General features: G+C 48.9%; 1 protein-coding gene across 1 annotated transcript in view; it reads left to right on the forward strand.

Annotated features, from left to right (window-relative positions):
* Positions 1–5,098: 5,098 nt before the first annotated feature.
* The window catches only part of MTRF1L (mitochondrial translation release factor 1 like), a 248,651-nt gene continuing 236,687 nt past the window's right edge, over positions 5,099–17,062 (forward strand). Inside the window, exon 1 of the mRNA XM_086927223.1 lies at positions 5,099–5,411. Coding sequence (XP_086783349.1) covers positions 5,132–5,411 — 280 coding nt within the window. The 5' untranslated portion in view covers positions 5,099–5,131. The remainder of the gene's footprint in view (positions 5,412–17,062) is intronic.

A 17,062-nucleotide genomic window follows, 5' to 3' on the forward strand; every position in this document is an offset into this window, starting at 1 on the left:
GCCAACAAAAAGTTACCAATCACTGGAGTCAAGTGGCATTTATTTCACTTGTTCGAGGTGGTTAAAATATGTGTGCTAATGTAGAGGTGATGAATAGAAACAATAAAACTGTGTGCTTTCAAAAAAATGAACTATCCAGCGTTCAGCCTGGAAAATCAACAAATTGTCGTTTATGTCTCATTTTATGCACTCCACTATTGTGGTAATATTGGCCTCATTTATACCCCACAAACAAAGAGTATTTGAAATAAAAGATTGTCAAACCTCGGTCTGAGAGTGCGCAAGTTCATCTCAGAAAGGCTCGAATGCTATTGTCACTCTGTCTAGTGACCGTTAAACCGCTGGTTTGCAGAGTGTAACAACATCAACTAAAGAAAATCTGGAGGGCTGCAGCAGAAGTGAATGCGTGTCTGTTTTGCTGGCGAAAGGCAAGCAGAGTGTGAAAGCAGTTCTGGCAAATAAAATGCTTTCATTTGTCGAACCGCTCATTAAGTAGCAGATTATAAAACTTTTCATTTTCTAAATGCCAGTCTTTTCCTGAGGACCATTGCTGGGTGTGGTGCGTACCGATAGGCTGCAAAGGTAATGCAGCTTTTCAAGGGTAATTGCTAAAAAAGGAACTATGGGAGTATTTCCAGTACTGATAAGCCAAAAATTCGAAGTCATTTTAGGATGAACTGTCACGCAATAACAATCGGTACAATAATGCCCCTCAAAAGGTAATCATTTAAAATTAACCTGCAGAGCCTTCACTGAGGATGGTATCCGTGATCCGTGATGTTTCCGACTGAAAAAACACACAAGCATTATTTCAGGGCCTCTCTCCCACGCTGCGGCCGCTGCAACAGGGACACTCGCCGTGACTTCTCCCTCGGCAATATTTTAAATTGGGCACGGCCCGGGGGTCAGAAACTTTTAACATAACTCCTGACAGCACACTGAGGCCCGGGCCGGTGCAAGCAGTGGGCAGCGCTGAAGCTCTTCTTTGCGGGCCGAGCACCATGTTTGCAGCGCCACCGCAAACCTTAGCCAGCCGCCTTAATCCTCCCACAACTGCAACTTCCCGCTCTGGCAGCAGAACGTGACCTTCCCAGGCCCCGGCGGCGCCAATGTGTCTCACAAAACTGGACTGGTCCGTACCGGATATCTAGGTAGTAAATCCATGATTGGGCAATAACTCTGCGTGACGTCAGGCTGTTTGATAGACGCACAGCACAGTGAGAATGAACAAATGAAACATTGGAGCAATGCAGCAGCTTTAGCTCAACTACGTGCCCCAAGCCTACCGGACCAAATGTTGCGCATGCCACCGATGGCACGCTGCCAGCTACCACTCTAGCCCATATCAGTTTTAGGCAGCGACAGCTGAGCCACTTTACTGTTTATGTGTGACAATGCATTTCAGTGCGGTGATGCAGGCACGGCCTGTGCCGGTCGTTATACTGGGGCGGTGACGTCAGGCAGGGGAGGGTCAGGGTGGGGAGTTGTAAAATGCGGGATATGGACCATTAGAGGTAAGTACCGAAAATAAAAAAAACGAATTTCGTTGTCCACGCTGCATCACATTTGGCGATGCAGCGTGGGCAACGAAATTCGTTTTTATTTTTTTCGGTACTTACCTCTAATGGTCCATATCCAGCATTTAACAAACCCCCACCCTGACCCTCCCCTGTCTGGCGTCACCGCCCCAGTATAACGCCCGGCAAGGGCCGTGCCTGCGGTGATGTGGAGCACCACACTGAAATGAGTTAGTTTCATGCCTAATGAGTGATACTTGGCAGGACTGCCTGATTACAGCATTAACAAGCATTGGAAATGCAATAGGGCTCGCATTAGGAAAGTTTGAGCTATTGGTGTTCTAAATGAATTTTTTTTTCATTTATGTGTTTTTTTTAATAGCTAAATTAATAGCTTTGTCACTTACAATGCCAATAGTTATAACTTTCGCAAATGTGACCCCTAAAGCATTTGTAATGCAACATGTTTTGTATTTACGTGACTTAGATGTATTGATATTACAAATAACAATGGTTTTTAATTTTTTTAAATAATTAATACTTAAATAATTTATTTAATTTGTAATGGCAATAGCTTAAACTTTTGTAAATAAATTTGTGAAAATTATGTTCAGTGTTTTTTATTGTGACGAAAATCCAAGAACAGAAGTGAAATATTAACATCTTTTTGTGATTTGTAATAAAAGCGTGAAAGCTTGAAAACAGCTTGAAACATTGAAAGAACATATTTGCACCAGTGATGCTGTGGTTGCGCTGAGTGATGCTGTGGTGGTGATGAGTGATGCTGTGGTACGCTGAGTGGTGTGTGCATCGGTGGATCTGTTTGGTGGGTGCATTGGTGGAGCTTAGTTGGAGCATCGGTGGAGCTGTGTGGTGGGCGCATCGGTGGAGCTGTGTGGTGGGTGCATCGGCGGAGCTTAGTTGGAGCATCGGTGGAGCTGGGTGGTGGGGGCCTCGGTGGAGCTGGGTGGTGGGTGCATCGGTGGAGCTGGGTGGTGGGTGCATCGGTGGAGCTGGGTGGTGGGTGCATCGGTGGAGCTGTGTGGGTGCATCGGTGGCGCTTAGTTGGTGCATCGGCGGAGCTGTGTGGTGGGTGCCTCGGCGGAGCTGTGTGGTGGGTGCCTCGGCGGAGCTGTGTGGTGGGTGCCTCGGCGGAGCTGTGTGGTGGGTGCATCCGTGGAGCTGTGTGGTGGGTGCATCCGTGGAGCTGTGTGGTGGGTGTATCTGTGGAGCTGTGTGGTGGGTGCCTTGGTGGAGCTGTGTGGGTGCATCGGTGGCGCTTAGTTGGTGCCTCGGCAGAGCTGTGTGGTGGGTGCCTCGGCGGAGCTGTGTGGTGGGTGCCTCGGCGGAGCTGTGTGGTGGGTGCATCCGTGGAGCTGTGTGGTGGGTGCATCCGTGGAGCTGTGTGGTGGGTGTATCCGTGGAGCTGTGTGGTGGGTGCATCCGTGGAGCTGTGTGGTGGGTGCATCCGTGGAGCTGTGTGGTGGGTGCATCGGTGGAGCTGTGTGGTGGGTGCATCGGTGGAGCTGTGTGGTGGGTGCATCGGTGGAGCTGTGTGGTGGGTGAATCGGTGGAGCTGTGTGGTGGGTGCATCGGTGGAGCTGTGTAGGTGGAGCTGTGTGGTGGGTGCATCGGTGGAGCTGTGTCGGTGGAGCTGTGTGGTGGGTGCATCGTTGGAGCTGTGTGGTGGGTGCATCAGTGGAGCTGTGTGGTGGGTGCATCGGTGGAGCTGTGTGGTGGGTGCATCGGTGGAGCTGTGTGGTGGGTGCATCGGTGGAGCTGTGTGGTGGGCCCATCGGTGGAGCTGGGTGGTGGGCCCATCGGTGGAGCTGGGTGGTGGGTGCATCAGTGGAGCTGTGTCGGTGGAGCTGTGTGGTGGCTGCATCGGTGGAGCTGTGTGGTGGGTGCATCGGTGGAGCTGTGTGGTGGGTGCATCGGTGGAGCTGTGTGGTGGGTGCATCGGTGGAGCTGTGTGGTGGGTGCATCGGTGGAGCTGGGTGGTGGGTGCCTCGGTGGAGCTGTGTAGGTGGAGCTGTGTGGTGGGTGCATCAGTGGAGCTGTGTGGTGGGTGCATCGATGGAGCTGTGTGGTGGGTGCATCGATGGAGCTTAGTGGGTGCATCGGTGGAGCTGTGTGGTGGGTGCCTCTGTGGAGCTGTGTGGTGGGTGCCTCTGTGGAGCTGTGTGGTGGGTGTATCGGTGGAGCTGTGTGGTGGGTGCATCGGTGGAGCTGTGTAGGTGGAGCTGTGTGGTATGTGGCACTTTTTATAAATCATTAGTAAAAGAGATCAATGAAATTCAACTAAAACCCATATATAGCAGAAGAGGAGAAAGCTCTAGTAACTGGATGCAGGATGAATGTATTCCTTTGAAGCAAATCGCCAGCATGTGAAAAGTGTAAAATAGCAATCAGCATAAAACGAAAATGCCAGCAAAAGACTTTATAAAATTCTGTGTGGCCCTGATAAAATAATTAGAGCGTTTAATTATATCATGACCAACATTGTTTTAAGAGCAGAGTGCGAGATGGTTAGGCTGCAATATATATATAAACAATCCCTCGGCATTGCTGTGGTGGGAAGGGGGGGCGGGGTGAGGCAAGAAGGGAAGAATAGGGGCCGGGAGCAGCAGCCTTTGATGTGCCGGACGGCCGGCCAGCCGGCCTTGCAGTGAATAATTAAGGGAGGAGAACTGCCGGATGGGGGAGGCTTGAGATGCCTGAGAAGGCTGGTGGCTTTGATGTGCACGCGCTTCGGGTACTGCAACAAATCGCCGAGTTAGGTAAACTCGGTTTAAGCTGCAATATAGCTCGCCAGCTATGCGCATGCGCATCAGCAGGCGAGCCCTAAAAACACAGATGGCAGCTGTGCACGAGCTCGTGAATGCAAGCTATAGGCCTACAAAAGCCTCTGGTGGCACTGTTAAAAGCCACTTACTAAATGTCTTAAAGAGACAGGCATGCGCTGTCTCAGGCGAGACCTAAAAACATAACTAAGAAACATTGTTATTTCCAACACCAATGGCTCTAACTTTCACTGTAGTGAGACCGCTTGGATTGCAAATGACTGTTATTGACGTGGCTGCTGACAAATAAAGCAACGAGAAGAAGGCATAATCTGAAGCCTCCGGTCTGACGTAGAAGTGGTGATAAACACTGACATTTAGTATTGTAGTCCTTCTTTTGTGGCCACGGTTCCTGCCAATTGTAGTCCAAGTAATACATGTCCACGATTTTCCGTCTAAAGAAATATGGTACCGCTGCTTTATTCCAACACTTTTCGCGCATTTCTAAACTTGGGTGTCTCCTTATGTTTACTAGCTCACCCGATTACGACATTAATCACAATAAACATCGAGACCCCTTCCGTAGGTAATTTATTTAAGTTATGGGAAAAATGTAAAATTGGCTATGCTGGCAAGCTGATAAATGGGCACGGCTGTCTACAGATAGACTTGTAATTCAACGGAGGACGCACAGGATGAGTAAGAGGGCATTTTCCTGCTTCTTCTCTATGCGACATTTAATTTACCTACACCCAACATGGCCGCTAACAAGAAGCATTCTATTGGGCGCTGTCTAGTGGTTGGGGATAGTTGCAGTGTTCGCTTACTACCATGCTGCTGCGGCGAGTCCTTGTGTTTCTAGCTGCTGGTAAAGTGTTGTCCCGTCTGCCGGTCCACGAAACACTCTTGCTGCCACCCCAACGTCCCTGCAGTTCACGAACTGCGAGTGTAGAGCAACTGTTCACGCAGGGTGCCCTGCGGAGACACCTTGAAGAAATAGAGAAGGATGAAGGCAGAGGAGCTCATCCACAGAGGCCACTGCTGCTGTCCTTGCTCCACAGGCTTCGGCTGAAGGAAGCAGAAGTACAGGAGACGCAATCGTTGACTAAAGGTGAGCTGGTAGAAGACTTACATACATGCCAACATTTCAGGAGAGCAAAGTGGGAGATTAAAAAAAACAAATCGGGAGAATGGGGCCTTGAATCGAGTTACATGTATGGGTTGGAAGTGGCTACTGCAGGATCGGAGATTCGAAACGTAAATGCACGTTTTTCTCTTACCTTTCGGAAGCATGGAGCATAATGGCAGGCAGAGAGAGGGTGATGCAAGTGTTGGGCACTGACCTGGCAGGTTGTTGGGAGTGCATGTACCCCCCACCCCCCTGTGGCAGCCCGGGCTGAAAAGAGCCCCCCCCCCCCCCCCCCCTCCAAGTACTTCGCAGGTTTTTGAAAGACGATTCCCAAGTTAATGACGCTTTGTTGGTTTTTCACCCCTTCGAGAGCCCCTGCATCACCACTCTTTGTTGGAAGAATTGGCACTTTACAGAATACCAAGCCCTGTCAGCTGAAACCCCTGACTAATCGGGTTTTTGCTTGTACAAATCGGGAGGCGGGAGACTAGCCTTCAAATCGGTAGTCTCACGCCTGAATCGGGAGGGTTGGCATGTCTGGACTTAAGTCAGACGACCACCTAGCGTCTAGCATGTCACTTCTTATGCTGTTTTGGCTTCTTAATCAGTAGCACGTTGCATTCTGGGAATACAGTTTCACTTTTAATAGTGAAACTTTCGAAGAGCTGCTGTTATCTACAAAGGCAGAGCTGCCCCAAGGTGTTACACAAGATGTGAACATTTAGGGTTTGCAACAATTAAATGGGATTATTTATAGGATATACTCTCCACTTAAGTATTTAATATATCGTAATAATAGTACACATACCTGCAAGCTTTTTTATTTACTTTATTGAATGATTTTCTTAAGCACTACAACCCTTCCAGATAGGTGGTTTCAGAGCGCTGAACAGGGCACCATGGGTGATATGGGAATAGCTGCAAGTGTAGAAGTGAGAGAGTTGACCATACGCTACTTTCAAAAGTACCAACTGGTATGAAAAAGAACAGTTTTGAATGCTTTTAATACTGAAAAATGAATAGCTCGAGTGGTAGGGGGCATACTTCCCTTATGCTTCCAACGATTTGAATTAGAGAGAGTCAGCCGGTCAATACTGTACGTGACTTATATGCAAGTGTAGAAGTGAGAGAGTTGATCATACGCTACTTTCAAAAGTACCAACTGGTATGAAAAAGAAGAGTTTTGAATGCTTTTAAAACTGAAACATTAATAGCTCGAGTGGTAGGGGGCATACTTTCCTTATGCTTCCAACGATTTGAATTAGAGAGAGTCAGCCGGTCAATACTGTACGTGACTTATAATTTGCTAGGAAATAATTATAATTATTAATTTAGGCATGCTTCTTGTAGCATAACTAGGATGTACCAGGCTTCATTGATGAACTTCTGCAGGAAACTGCATGTTTATCTTGGGTGTACGAGCTTTCCACATGCATGTATGTATGTTTATGTTTTTCAGAAATCCAACAAAGGTGCAGCATCAGTCGTGGTCTCTGTATAAATGTGTGATCTTCTACTCCCTGTAGGTAAATGGGAGGATGTCTTATTGTAACAAGCATTGGCATAGCCAATAGGTCTCGCCTTTGGGACCTTATAACTGTTTAGCCATGCAACAGTTAATGTTGTTGCACCGAGGATATTGTGCTGCATAACTAAATACTTATAAGGTCCCAAAGGCAAGATTGGCTATGCCGATGCTTGTTTTTTAAGGACTTGAGCCCTGGGCCTCAGGGCCGGCAACAGAGGTAAAGCAGTCCATAACAAGTTGTAGCCATGAATCTGCTAGATGATATAATCTCTCCCAACTAACATTCGGACACTTCACCGAGTACTGCCAAATGTTAATTATTGATAACCGAGATAGGGATTAATATTAATTTGCCATTGAGATGGCATTTTAAAGTGACAATAAATAACCGTCAAAATGCTCCCCGCCTGCTTTGCGGTAACTAAATTGTGTTTAAATAAAACTGCGTCCAGGCTACTCCAAAAAGGGTGTGAAGCACACGGTTGTGGTTGTGGTATGATGGTGTGGTGGCCCGACTGCACAGGTGGTTACTTTTGTTATATTCTGACCATCTGCACCATTCTTTTGACTCAGTGTAAAGTGCCCCCCTCTCCTCTGTTGGGAAGATGGCTGGTATATAAGACACCTAGTTAGTGTGCGCACCTCTGCACTGAACTCCCGGTAGGAGAGAAGTGTAAACGTTGTTGCCTTGCCACCAGCGTGCTAACCATTTTGTAACTTCAGGCAGTTTGCAAGTCAGGTTGTCGAATGACGCATAAGACACAATTCCACAGGCTCGCTAGCAAGCAGAGCGCCTAGTGAGTCGCCTCATAGACATATGACTACAAGATATTTTCTGTTCTGACGAAGGAAAGGGTTGCCTTCTGTAACTCTGTTATTTCTTGACGCACAGATCAGTATCCACTCGCACAAACAGGTGATGGCACTCTAGGCAACGTCCATGTGCTGAACTTAAAGCAAAGGGGCACTCGTGGATTCACCAGTGATCTCACATAGAGAAAGACACGAGGCACGGACACCAATGCCCTAAAATGCAAGTGTAGTGAGAAATACATCACACACATTGTTACCAGCGATGACATAACAGGTTGGCCCCTGGGCAAGGAGTGGAAGGTACAGACAATAAACCGGGCTGGTAGCCCTGTCTGCCTTCTGTTCTATCTGGTGCCTTCTTGAGCCCTGAGATCGGGGATGGAGCATGCGCCGGGGTAGCAGCTGACACATGATTGGGGCTGCAGCCTCTCACTCAAAACACAAACTAATGACGCGCCGAAGTAATATCCCAAGTGGGGGAGGTGTGCTGTGTCTGCCTGCTGGAAATTGGAGGGTGAGTGTTAGTAAACAGAATGTTTCAAAGCTAATCCCGGCTTCAGCTCAAAACCATGCGATTGTGGACAAGTCACGTAATGTACCTAAATATAAATTGCAAACAAGCAACAGAACAGGAGTTGCGGCCACAACTATAAAAGATTTATCATTGCGGCCGGGACGAGGGTAACAAAAAATGGAACAGGATCTGCAGCAATTTATAAAAGAAGCACGGCACCTGAAACAAGCTCAACAAAGAAGTATTTACTGAAGTCTTTATGGCACTTGTCACGTGACTAGATGTGAGGCCGTTTAAAATAACCTTGGCAGAAGGGGTGACGGAAGAGGTTGGCAAAATAATCAATGATGAGCTGAAAGCATAAAAAACAAGCGCAGGCGCTTCACGCTTAGCGCTAAAAGTAAAAAAAACAAGGAATGCCCCTGTTGCTTCCAAAAAGAACAGAGCGACGGCTAAAGGTCCCCCATGCAGCGCATTTGCGCTGCGTAGGCGAGACCTAAAAATGTGAAGGCCCCTTAGATGAGCTTTGATGGTAGTTGAACAAACCATTGGATTCCTGTGTTGTATGACTTCAATCCTTAATTAAATATGTACAGCTTTAACCAATAAGATGCATTGGGATGTTGAAGATTCTGTTTTCATGTAGTCTCACAGGTAACATTTGTGCCTAAGGGGGATGCGGGAGTCGTGTGTGCCCGCGCAGTCTGCGGTTTTTGGAAGCACTGGACTCATGCCTGTGGCGCACCCCTACACTCTCCCGCAAGGTGTATGCCGCCACAAGCACAAGTGTGTGCTTCCAAAAACAGCAGAGCGACGGCTGAAGGTCTCCTATGCAGAGCATGCACGCTGCCTAGGCAAGACCTAAAAATGTGAAGGCTGCCTAGCTGAACTTTGATGGTACAAACCATTGTATTCCTGCGTTGTATGAGTTCAATCCTTAATTAAATATGTACAGCTTTAACCTATAAGATGCATTAGAAAGTTGGAGCTTCTGTTTCCATGTAGTATCATGTCATCAAATGCATGTTCCTGACTCACAAAATAATATGCCAGACCTTTTTCTAGCACGCATTTTTCTTCAAGACCTTTGCTTTGAGATTAATTGCTTTGCCTTGATAGCACTCAGAGCTTTTCTTTCGAATAGAGACATTTTGTCAGTTGGCTTTTAATTTGGTTCATTTACTATTTAAACCTTTCTATAATTAAATTGTATTTAAAGAAACTCGCAAGGTTGGTAACTTCTAAATTTTGTTGTGTGCAATGTCATTGATAGTTTTGGACTAAGTCTGAAAGAGACTCAGATAGTTCGGTCTGCCTAACTATCCTCTTGATTTATTAATTAGATTGTCAACACTACTACTCAAAGCTGAACTAATCAAATGCCACACTGAAGAGATATGTCTTCAGTGACTTCCTGAATTTGATGTTGTCACTTTAAGGTTTCAGATGAGTGGTCGAGGGCTCTGTAGGGAGGGTCGCTGATATAGAAGACTTGAAGACTGCTCACTCTATCTGTCTCATTGGAGAGTCAGCAGCCCACGGTTTGCAGATATGAGGTTTATGGATGAATGGTTTAGAACAAGTAAATTAGATATGTTTTTTAGAGATTGGTCATGTAGAGCTTTGAGGACTAAGTAGAGGGTTTTAATGAAAACCCTTTATTTCACAGGGATCAAGTTGAAGCATCAAAAAGGAGGAGTAATGTAATCATGGCATTTCAGACTCAGAATCACGCGAGTGGCCGGGTTCTGTGCCTGTTGTAGCTTCACTAGAGCTGTTTTGGGGAGGCTAATGTAAAGGCTGGTACAGCAATTAAGGCAGGGCTGAACTGCCGGTATCAAAGTGATATTCTGAGAGAAATTAAGGAATTGTAAGATCCCTTTTGATTGTCAAAGATGGAAGAGCCTAGTTTTGTATACCAAATGTATTTGAGAAGAGAATGCAAGATCACTGTCAAAAGATCATTCTTTGGTAACAATCTAGATTCACTTGAGTTGAGGGAGTGCTGAGGTCCTTCTGGGGATTACTTCCCAAAGGAGGACAAATACTATTAGTGATTTCAATGGATGGAAGGAATTAAGCTGATTTGTGTACTTTAAAGTATCTGGGTGGAATTGAGAATCATGTGTTGCAGGCCTCATAATCGGAGTGAATGACGCCAGACCTGCGGAATGCAATATTTTTGGAGAAAAGGATAACAGGGGGGGTTATCACAGCGTTTTTTTGAGAGTGAGAAAGGGAGATTTAGGGATGCTAGCTGAAATAGTCTCCTTGTAGAATTGAAAAATCTCCTTGTTGGAATTGGTGTATGCAGCGATTCAGTACTGGAAATGATCACTTTTGACCCTTTTGCATGCCACTTTATACCATTTGACAAAAGCTCTCCGGGCTAATCAGTTGGACAGAAGTGTAGATTTATATCAACCTCGTTATGTGCTCCACTTGTCTGAGAATGTTTGGGTACCAATTGATTGGTTTTGTGGGATCATGTTTCCTAATCATAAATGGGTGTTAAGGGGTCGAGCGCTTTTGTGAACCTGGAAATTAGTTGGTTCAAAATGTCAGCTGGGTCAACAAACAGGGGTTCTTGGAATTTTGTCAAGCAACTGAATGAATACTTCAGGCTGTATGTTTTTGAGTTACGTCATGAGTGCCAGGCCAGTGTTATGGTAAGCGTTGCAGAATTTGGCTGGAATGATATTTATGGTAACATTGATTAGAGAGTGATCTGGCCATGACAGGTGATACATTTTTTGCAGATTGATTTTGGGGGGTGGAAGAGAGAACAAAAGATCAAGACTGTGTCTGCCTTCATGGGTTTATTCCCTAGCCAACTGATTATAGCCTATGGCATCCTTGTTCTGCAATTGGGTTTCAATCAGTCAAACAGTGTTTGTAAAGTGCACTACTCACCTGTTAGGGTCTCAAGATGTGGGGGTGCAGTTCTGTTGGGGGTCATCTGACGAACCAGGCCTTGAGGTCTCTCCTGAACTGGAGCAGCGTAGTGCTTTGCTGGAGGTGGAGGGAGATGTTGTTCCAGGTCCAGGTCTTGGCTGCAAGGTAGGAAAAGGACTTTCCAACTGCTCTGTTCCTGTAGAAGTATGAGATGGTGGCCAGGGAGAGTTGGCTGAACAGAGGTTTCTCTTGGGGGCGTGGAAGGAGAGACGGTTGTTGAGGTATTGTGATCTGATGTTGTGGAGGGACTTGTAAGTGTGTGTGAGCAGCTTGAAGGTGATCCTTCTTTCGACGGGCAGCCAGGTGCAGATTGCAGAGGTGTTGGGGGATGTGATTGTGCCTGGGTATGTTGAGGGTTAATCTGGCTGCAGTGTTCTGGGTGGTCTGGAGTTTAGGGAGGAGTTTTTTTGTTGATTCAGGCGTAGAGGGCTTTGTCGTAGTCTAGTCTGCTGGTGATGAGGGCGTGTGTGACCGGTTGTCTGGATTCGTAGGGGATCCATTTGAATGTTTTACGGAGCATGCAGAGGGTGTTGAAGCAGGCTGAGTAGATGGCGTTGATCTGCCGGTTCATAGTGAGCGATGAGTCCGGTATGATGCAGAAGTTACAAGCATGGTCTGTCGGGGTGGGGGGGTTTCGTCCCAAACTAAGGGGGTGGAGCCGAGGATGAGAACTTCTATTTTCTCTGAGTTGAGTTTTAGGCAGTTGTTCTTTGTCCAGGTTGTTGAAGAGGGTAGGGCTGAGGGAAGGTCCTTGAGGTACTCCGCATCTGGTCTCTGTAGGTTCAGAGAGGTACAGCGGGAGTCTGACTTTCTGTGTTATGCCTGTGAGGAATGAGCGTACCCAGTCTAGGGCCTTTACTTAGATGTCGGTGTTGTGGAGTCTGGTGGCTAGTGTGCGGTTGGAGACAGTGTTGAAGGCTGCTGATAGGTCCAGGAGGATGAGGGCTGTTGTATGGCCCTGGTCAAGGAGGGTGCTGATGTAGTCAGTGGTGGCAAAGAGGACAGTCTCAGTGCTGTGGTTGCTGTGGTTTCCAGATTGGGATATGTCTACAATGTCATTGGCTTTGATGAAGAATGCTTGCTGGGTGTTGACTGCCTTTTCAATGACCTTGGTCGGTTTGCGGACGGGTGCAGACGGTCTTGCTTTTCATGCACCAGCGACGTGGCATCTGTCATCAAGTTGAGGCTGGTGTGTGGGCGGTCAGCTGGGAGGCGGGTGTGACATGGTGGGTGAGGGGCCGCGGGGGTAGCAGCGGCAGAAAGCACGGGGAAAGGGTCGAAGGTAGAAGCAAAAAAGAGCAAAGGCAGAACTGATAGAGCCAAAGAGAAGGGCAACACATAAAGAGCAACAAGAGAAAGAGCGAGCAAAAAGGGAAAAAGAGGCACAGAAATCCTAGCGGAATAGCAGAAGAGCAGAGTGCTCTTCCACTAGACCACTAGGGATGAGGTGAAGGCAGGAGCCTGCGGGTGGAAGAGGGCCTCGACACGTACCTGGCACGAAACTCTGGCTCAGATGGCAGTCCCTCAACGGTGGTGCTGTGCGTGGGAGAGCAGTGACACTAACCAGAAGGTCAGTGGCCTTGCTCTCCTTGCCGCACAGTGACCTCCATTAAGTAGAGGTTGGGGGGAGGGCGTCAGCTGGGAGGAGAGAGCGGCACGCTTGAGGAAGGTGCCGCTGGGGTAGCGGTGGCGGGAAGAGCGAGAAAAGGATCGGAGATATAAGCAAAAAAGAACTGCTTGCAAGATCTTCAGTCAGGATATTCATATCAACAAAAAATTTCCAACATGGAAGAGGAGGGGGCGGAGCATTGTTCCAAACACCTCCTGAGGCAGTTCTACTCACCGAACCCTCCACCAAGAAAAAAACCTAGAAGCTTCTGAGCCTGCTGGTTAGCTCTCTTTTGGGGCAGTATGGACAGACCAAATGTTGGAGTATTTTCCACCTGAGTCTACTCTCCATTCCTAGGTTGAAGAAAGTATGTGGCGGTGGACATTCATTTGCATACCCAGCTCCCAAGATGCGGAACACCCTACCCCTAACTCTTAGGCTGACATCTGTCTCAGTTTCAATAAACAACTGAAGACATATGTTTGCTTAATAATATGTGATAGGGCCTGTAAGACCTACCAGCGCTGGGAAGGCCATTGGGCAGCCAAGTGCTGTATGAATGAATTGAATTGAGTTCAAATCTTATAAAGGACATCAGTTGGGCAGAACCTCCAAACGCAAACAGAAACCTACACTCTCCAGGGGTTTCCAGCTCCCTGTGTGACATTGTCTCACCAGTAGACTACGAAAAGAGAGCTGAAATCTTGTGACACACGGTGACACCAAGTGTATTAGAAGATCTGGGTACATGTGGTCAGCAGAAAAATACCATAAGTAAATATTGACAAATGAAAGACATCCATATTTTGCACATCAGAACAGGGACATGTAGAACGAGCTAAAAAAAGCACATCACCAATATGGCAGGTTGGCATAGTGTGCGCTGGTTTGAAATGTTAGTAGGTAGTGTTAGTGTGCTCACACATGTTGTAAGCACGTGAGGTGGAGCATTGAAGAATGTGATGGGAAAGGTGTGCATTGCTTCTATTACCTCTCCCTTTATTTTTTAATAAACTTTGAAGCTTAACACCACCTCTGATGTGTTCATCGAAAGAAGGGGCGATGACTTTACAGCATTGACAAATAATCATCGGCCCACGTAGATGTGTCATCACGTAGGAAAATAATCTGACAGAAAATGCATAATGAGTCAATGTGGAGTTGCAGACTGTGTTACTGGAATTAATGGGCTCAACATGCACTGACTTTGATATCCTTCCAGGTACAAGTGCAAGTCTGTCTACTGCAGAATCTTGTATGTGTGTTTTTACAGCATGCTAATCACCCCATGAGGATATTCGCTCACGGGCAGCCATGCGCTCTATAAATCCTTCTTATTATTATTATTCAGCGCTCTGTGGCAGGTGCGTGAGGCCAGCACTTGGCACAGTGGCGTAGCGGAGGGGGGCAGTCTGCGTTTTCGGGGTGGCGGGCACATCCCCCCCTGCTGTTACCTGTAGCCCGTGCCGGGTGTCAAATGCAGGAATTGCAAGCCCCCCCCCCCCCCCCTTCGTAGCAGCTACTGCGGGACAAAGACTGGGACCACCACGGGCGGCCAGAGTTGTAGCTAAACCACTGACTTGGCACTTTATTGAAAAGTCAGATCTTCAGCCTTTTGTGAAGAAAGAGAGGAAGCTGTGATAGGTTGTGGGAGGTTGCTCCAGGCCTTAGGGGCTAGTTATGGAAAGAGCTAGAGCCACAAATAAAACTGACCATGAGGTTGAACACATGCCCGGCAGCAGACGCCTTTGTCGCCCTCCCTCCGTCTGTCGCCCTCCCTCCGTCTGTCGCCCTCCCTCCGTCTGTCGCCCTCCCAGCGTCTGTCGCCCTCTCTCCCTCTGCCTCCCTCCCTCCCTTTGTCACCTTCCCTCCCTCTCTCCCTCTGCCTCCCTCCCTCTCTCCCTCTCCCTCCCTCCCTCTCTCCCTCTGCTCCTCGCCGCCCTCCCTGTAGCCCTCCCCTCTGTCTGTCGCACCCTCCCTCTGTCGCCCTCTGTCCTGTCGCCTCCCTCTCGTCCCCTCGTCTGTGCCCTCCCTCTGTCTGCTCTGTCGCCTCCCTCTGTCTGTCTGTGGCCCTCCCTCTGTCTGTCTGTCGCCCTCCCTCTGTCTGTCTGTCGCCCTCCCTCTGTCTGTCTGTCGCCCTCCCTCTGTCTGTCTGTCGCCCTCCCTCTGTCTGTCTGTCGCCCTCCCTCTGTCTGTCTGTCGCCCTCCCTCTGTCTGTCGCCCTCCCTCTGTCTGTCTGTCGCCCTCCCTCTGTCTGTCTGTCGCCCTCCCTCTGTCTGTCTGTCGCCCTCCCTCTGTCTGTCTGTCGCCCTCCCTCTGTCTGTCTGTCTGTCGCCCTCCCTCTGTCTGTCTGTCGCCCTCCCTCTGTCTGTCTGTCGCCCTCCCTCTGTCTGTCTGTCTGTCGCCCTCCCTCTGTCTGTCTGTCTGTCGCCCTCCCTCTGTCTGTCTGTCTGTCGCCCTCCCTCTGTCTGTCTGTCTGTCGCCCTCCCTCTGTCTGTCTGTCTGTCGCCCTCCCTCTGTCTGTCTGTTGCCCTCCCTCTGTCTGTCTGTCTGTCGCCCTCCCTCTGTCTGTCGCCCTCCCTCTGTCGCCCTCTCTCTGTCTCCCTCTCTCTGTCTCCCTTTCCCTCTCTGTCTCCCTACCTCTCTCTGTCTTCCTCTCCCTCTCTCTGTCTTCCTCTCCCTCTGTCTCCCTCTCTGTCTCCCTCTCCCTCTCTCAGTCTCCCTCTCCCTCTCTGTCTCCCTCTCCCTCTCAGTCTCCCTCTCCCTCTCCCTCTCTCTGTCTTCCCCTCCCTCTCTCTGTCTTCCTCTCCCTCTCTCTGTCTTCCTCTCCCTCTCTGTCTCCCTCTCTCTGTCTTCTCTCTCTGTCTTCTCTCTCTGTCTTCTCTCTCTGTCTTCCTCTCCTGTCTGTCTGTCGCCCTCCTTCTGTCTGTCGCCCTCCCTCTGTCTGTCTGTCTCCCTCCCTCTGTCTCCCTCTCTCTGTCTCCCTTTCCCTCTCTGTCTCCCTCTCTCTGTCTCCCTTTCCCTCTCTGTCTCCCTCCCTCTCCCTCTCTCTGTCTTCCTCTCCCTCTCAGTCTCCTTCTCTCTCTGTCTTCTCTCTCTGTCTTCTCTCTCTGTCTTCTCTCTCTCTGTCTTCCTCTTTCTGTCTCTCTCTCTGTCTCCCTCTCTCTGTCTCCCTCTCTCTGTCTCCCTCTCTCTGTCTCCCTCTCTCTGTCTCCCTTTCCCTCTCTGTCTCCCTTTCCCTCTATGCCTCCCTTTCCCTCTCTGTCTCCCTTTCCCTCCCTGTCTCCCTTTCCCTCCCTGTCTCCCTTTCCCTCCCTGTCTCCCTTTCCCTCTCTGTCTCCCTTTCCCTCTCTGTCTCCCTTTCCCTCTCTGTCTCCCTTTCCCTCTCTCTGTCTTCTCTCTCTGTCTCCCTCTCTCTGTCTTCTCTCTCTATCTTCCTCTCCTGTCTGTCGCCCTCCTTCTGTCTGTCGCCCTCCCTCTGTCTGTCTGTCTCCCTCTGTCTGTCTGTCTCCCTCCCTCTGTCTCCCTCTCTCTGTCTCCCTCTCTTCTCCCTTTCCCTCTCTCTGTCTTCCTCTCCCTCTCAGTCTCCCTCTCTCTGTCTTCTCTCTGTCTTCTCTCTCTGTCTTCTCTCTCTGTCTTCTCTCTCTGTCTTCTCTCTCTGTCTTCTCTCTCTGTCTTCCTCTCTCTGTCTTCCTCTCTCTGTCTCCCTCTCTGTCTCCCTCTCTGTCTCCCTCTCTGTCTCCCTCTCTGTCTCCCTCTCTGTCTCCCTCTCTGTCTCCCTCTCTGTCTCCCTCTCTGTCTCCCTCTCTGTCTCCCTCTCTGTCTCCCTCTCTCCTTCTCCCTCTCTCTGTCTCCCTCTCTCCTTCTCCCTCTCTCTGTCTCCCTCTCTGTCTCCCTCTCTCCTTCTCCCTCTCTCTGTCTCCCTCTCTGTCTCCCTCTCTGTCTCCCTCTCTCTGTCTCCCTTTCCCTCTCTGTCTCCCTTTCCCTCTCTGTCTCCCTTTCCCTCTCTGTCTCCCTTTCCCTCTCTGTCTCCCTTTCCCTCTCTGTCTCCCTCTCTCTGTCTCCCTTTCCCTCTCTGTCTCCCTCTCCCTCTCTGTCTCCCTTTCCCTCTCTGTCTCCCTTTCCCTCTCTGTCTCCCTTTCCCTCTCTGTCTCCCTTTCCCTCTCTGTCTCCCTTTCCCTCTCTGTCTCCCTTTCCCTCTCTGTCTCCCTTTC

This window comes from Lissotriton vulgaris, chromosome 6 (genome assembly GCF_964263255.1).
Source record: "Lissotriton vulgaris chromosome 6, aLisVul1.2, whole genome shotgun sequence".
Taxonomy (NCBI): Eukaryota; Metazoa; Chordata; class Amphibia; order Caudata; family Salamandridae; genus Lissotriton; species Lissotriton vulgaris.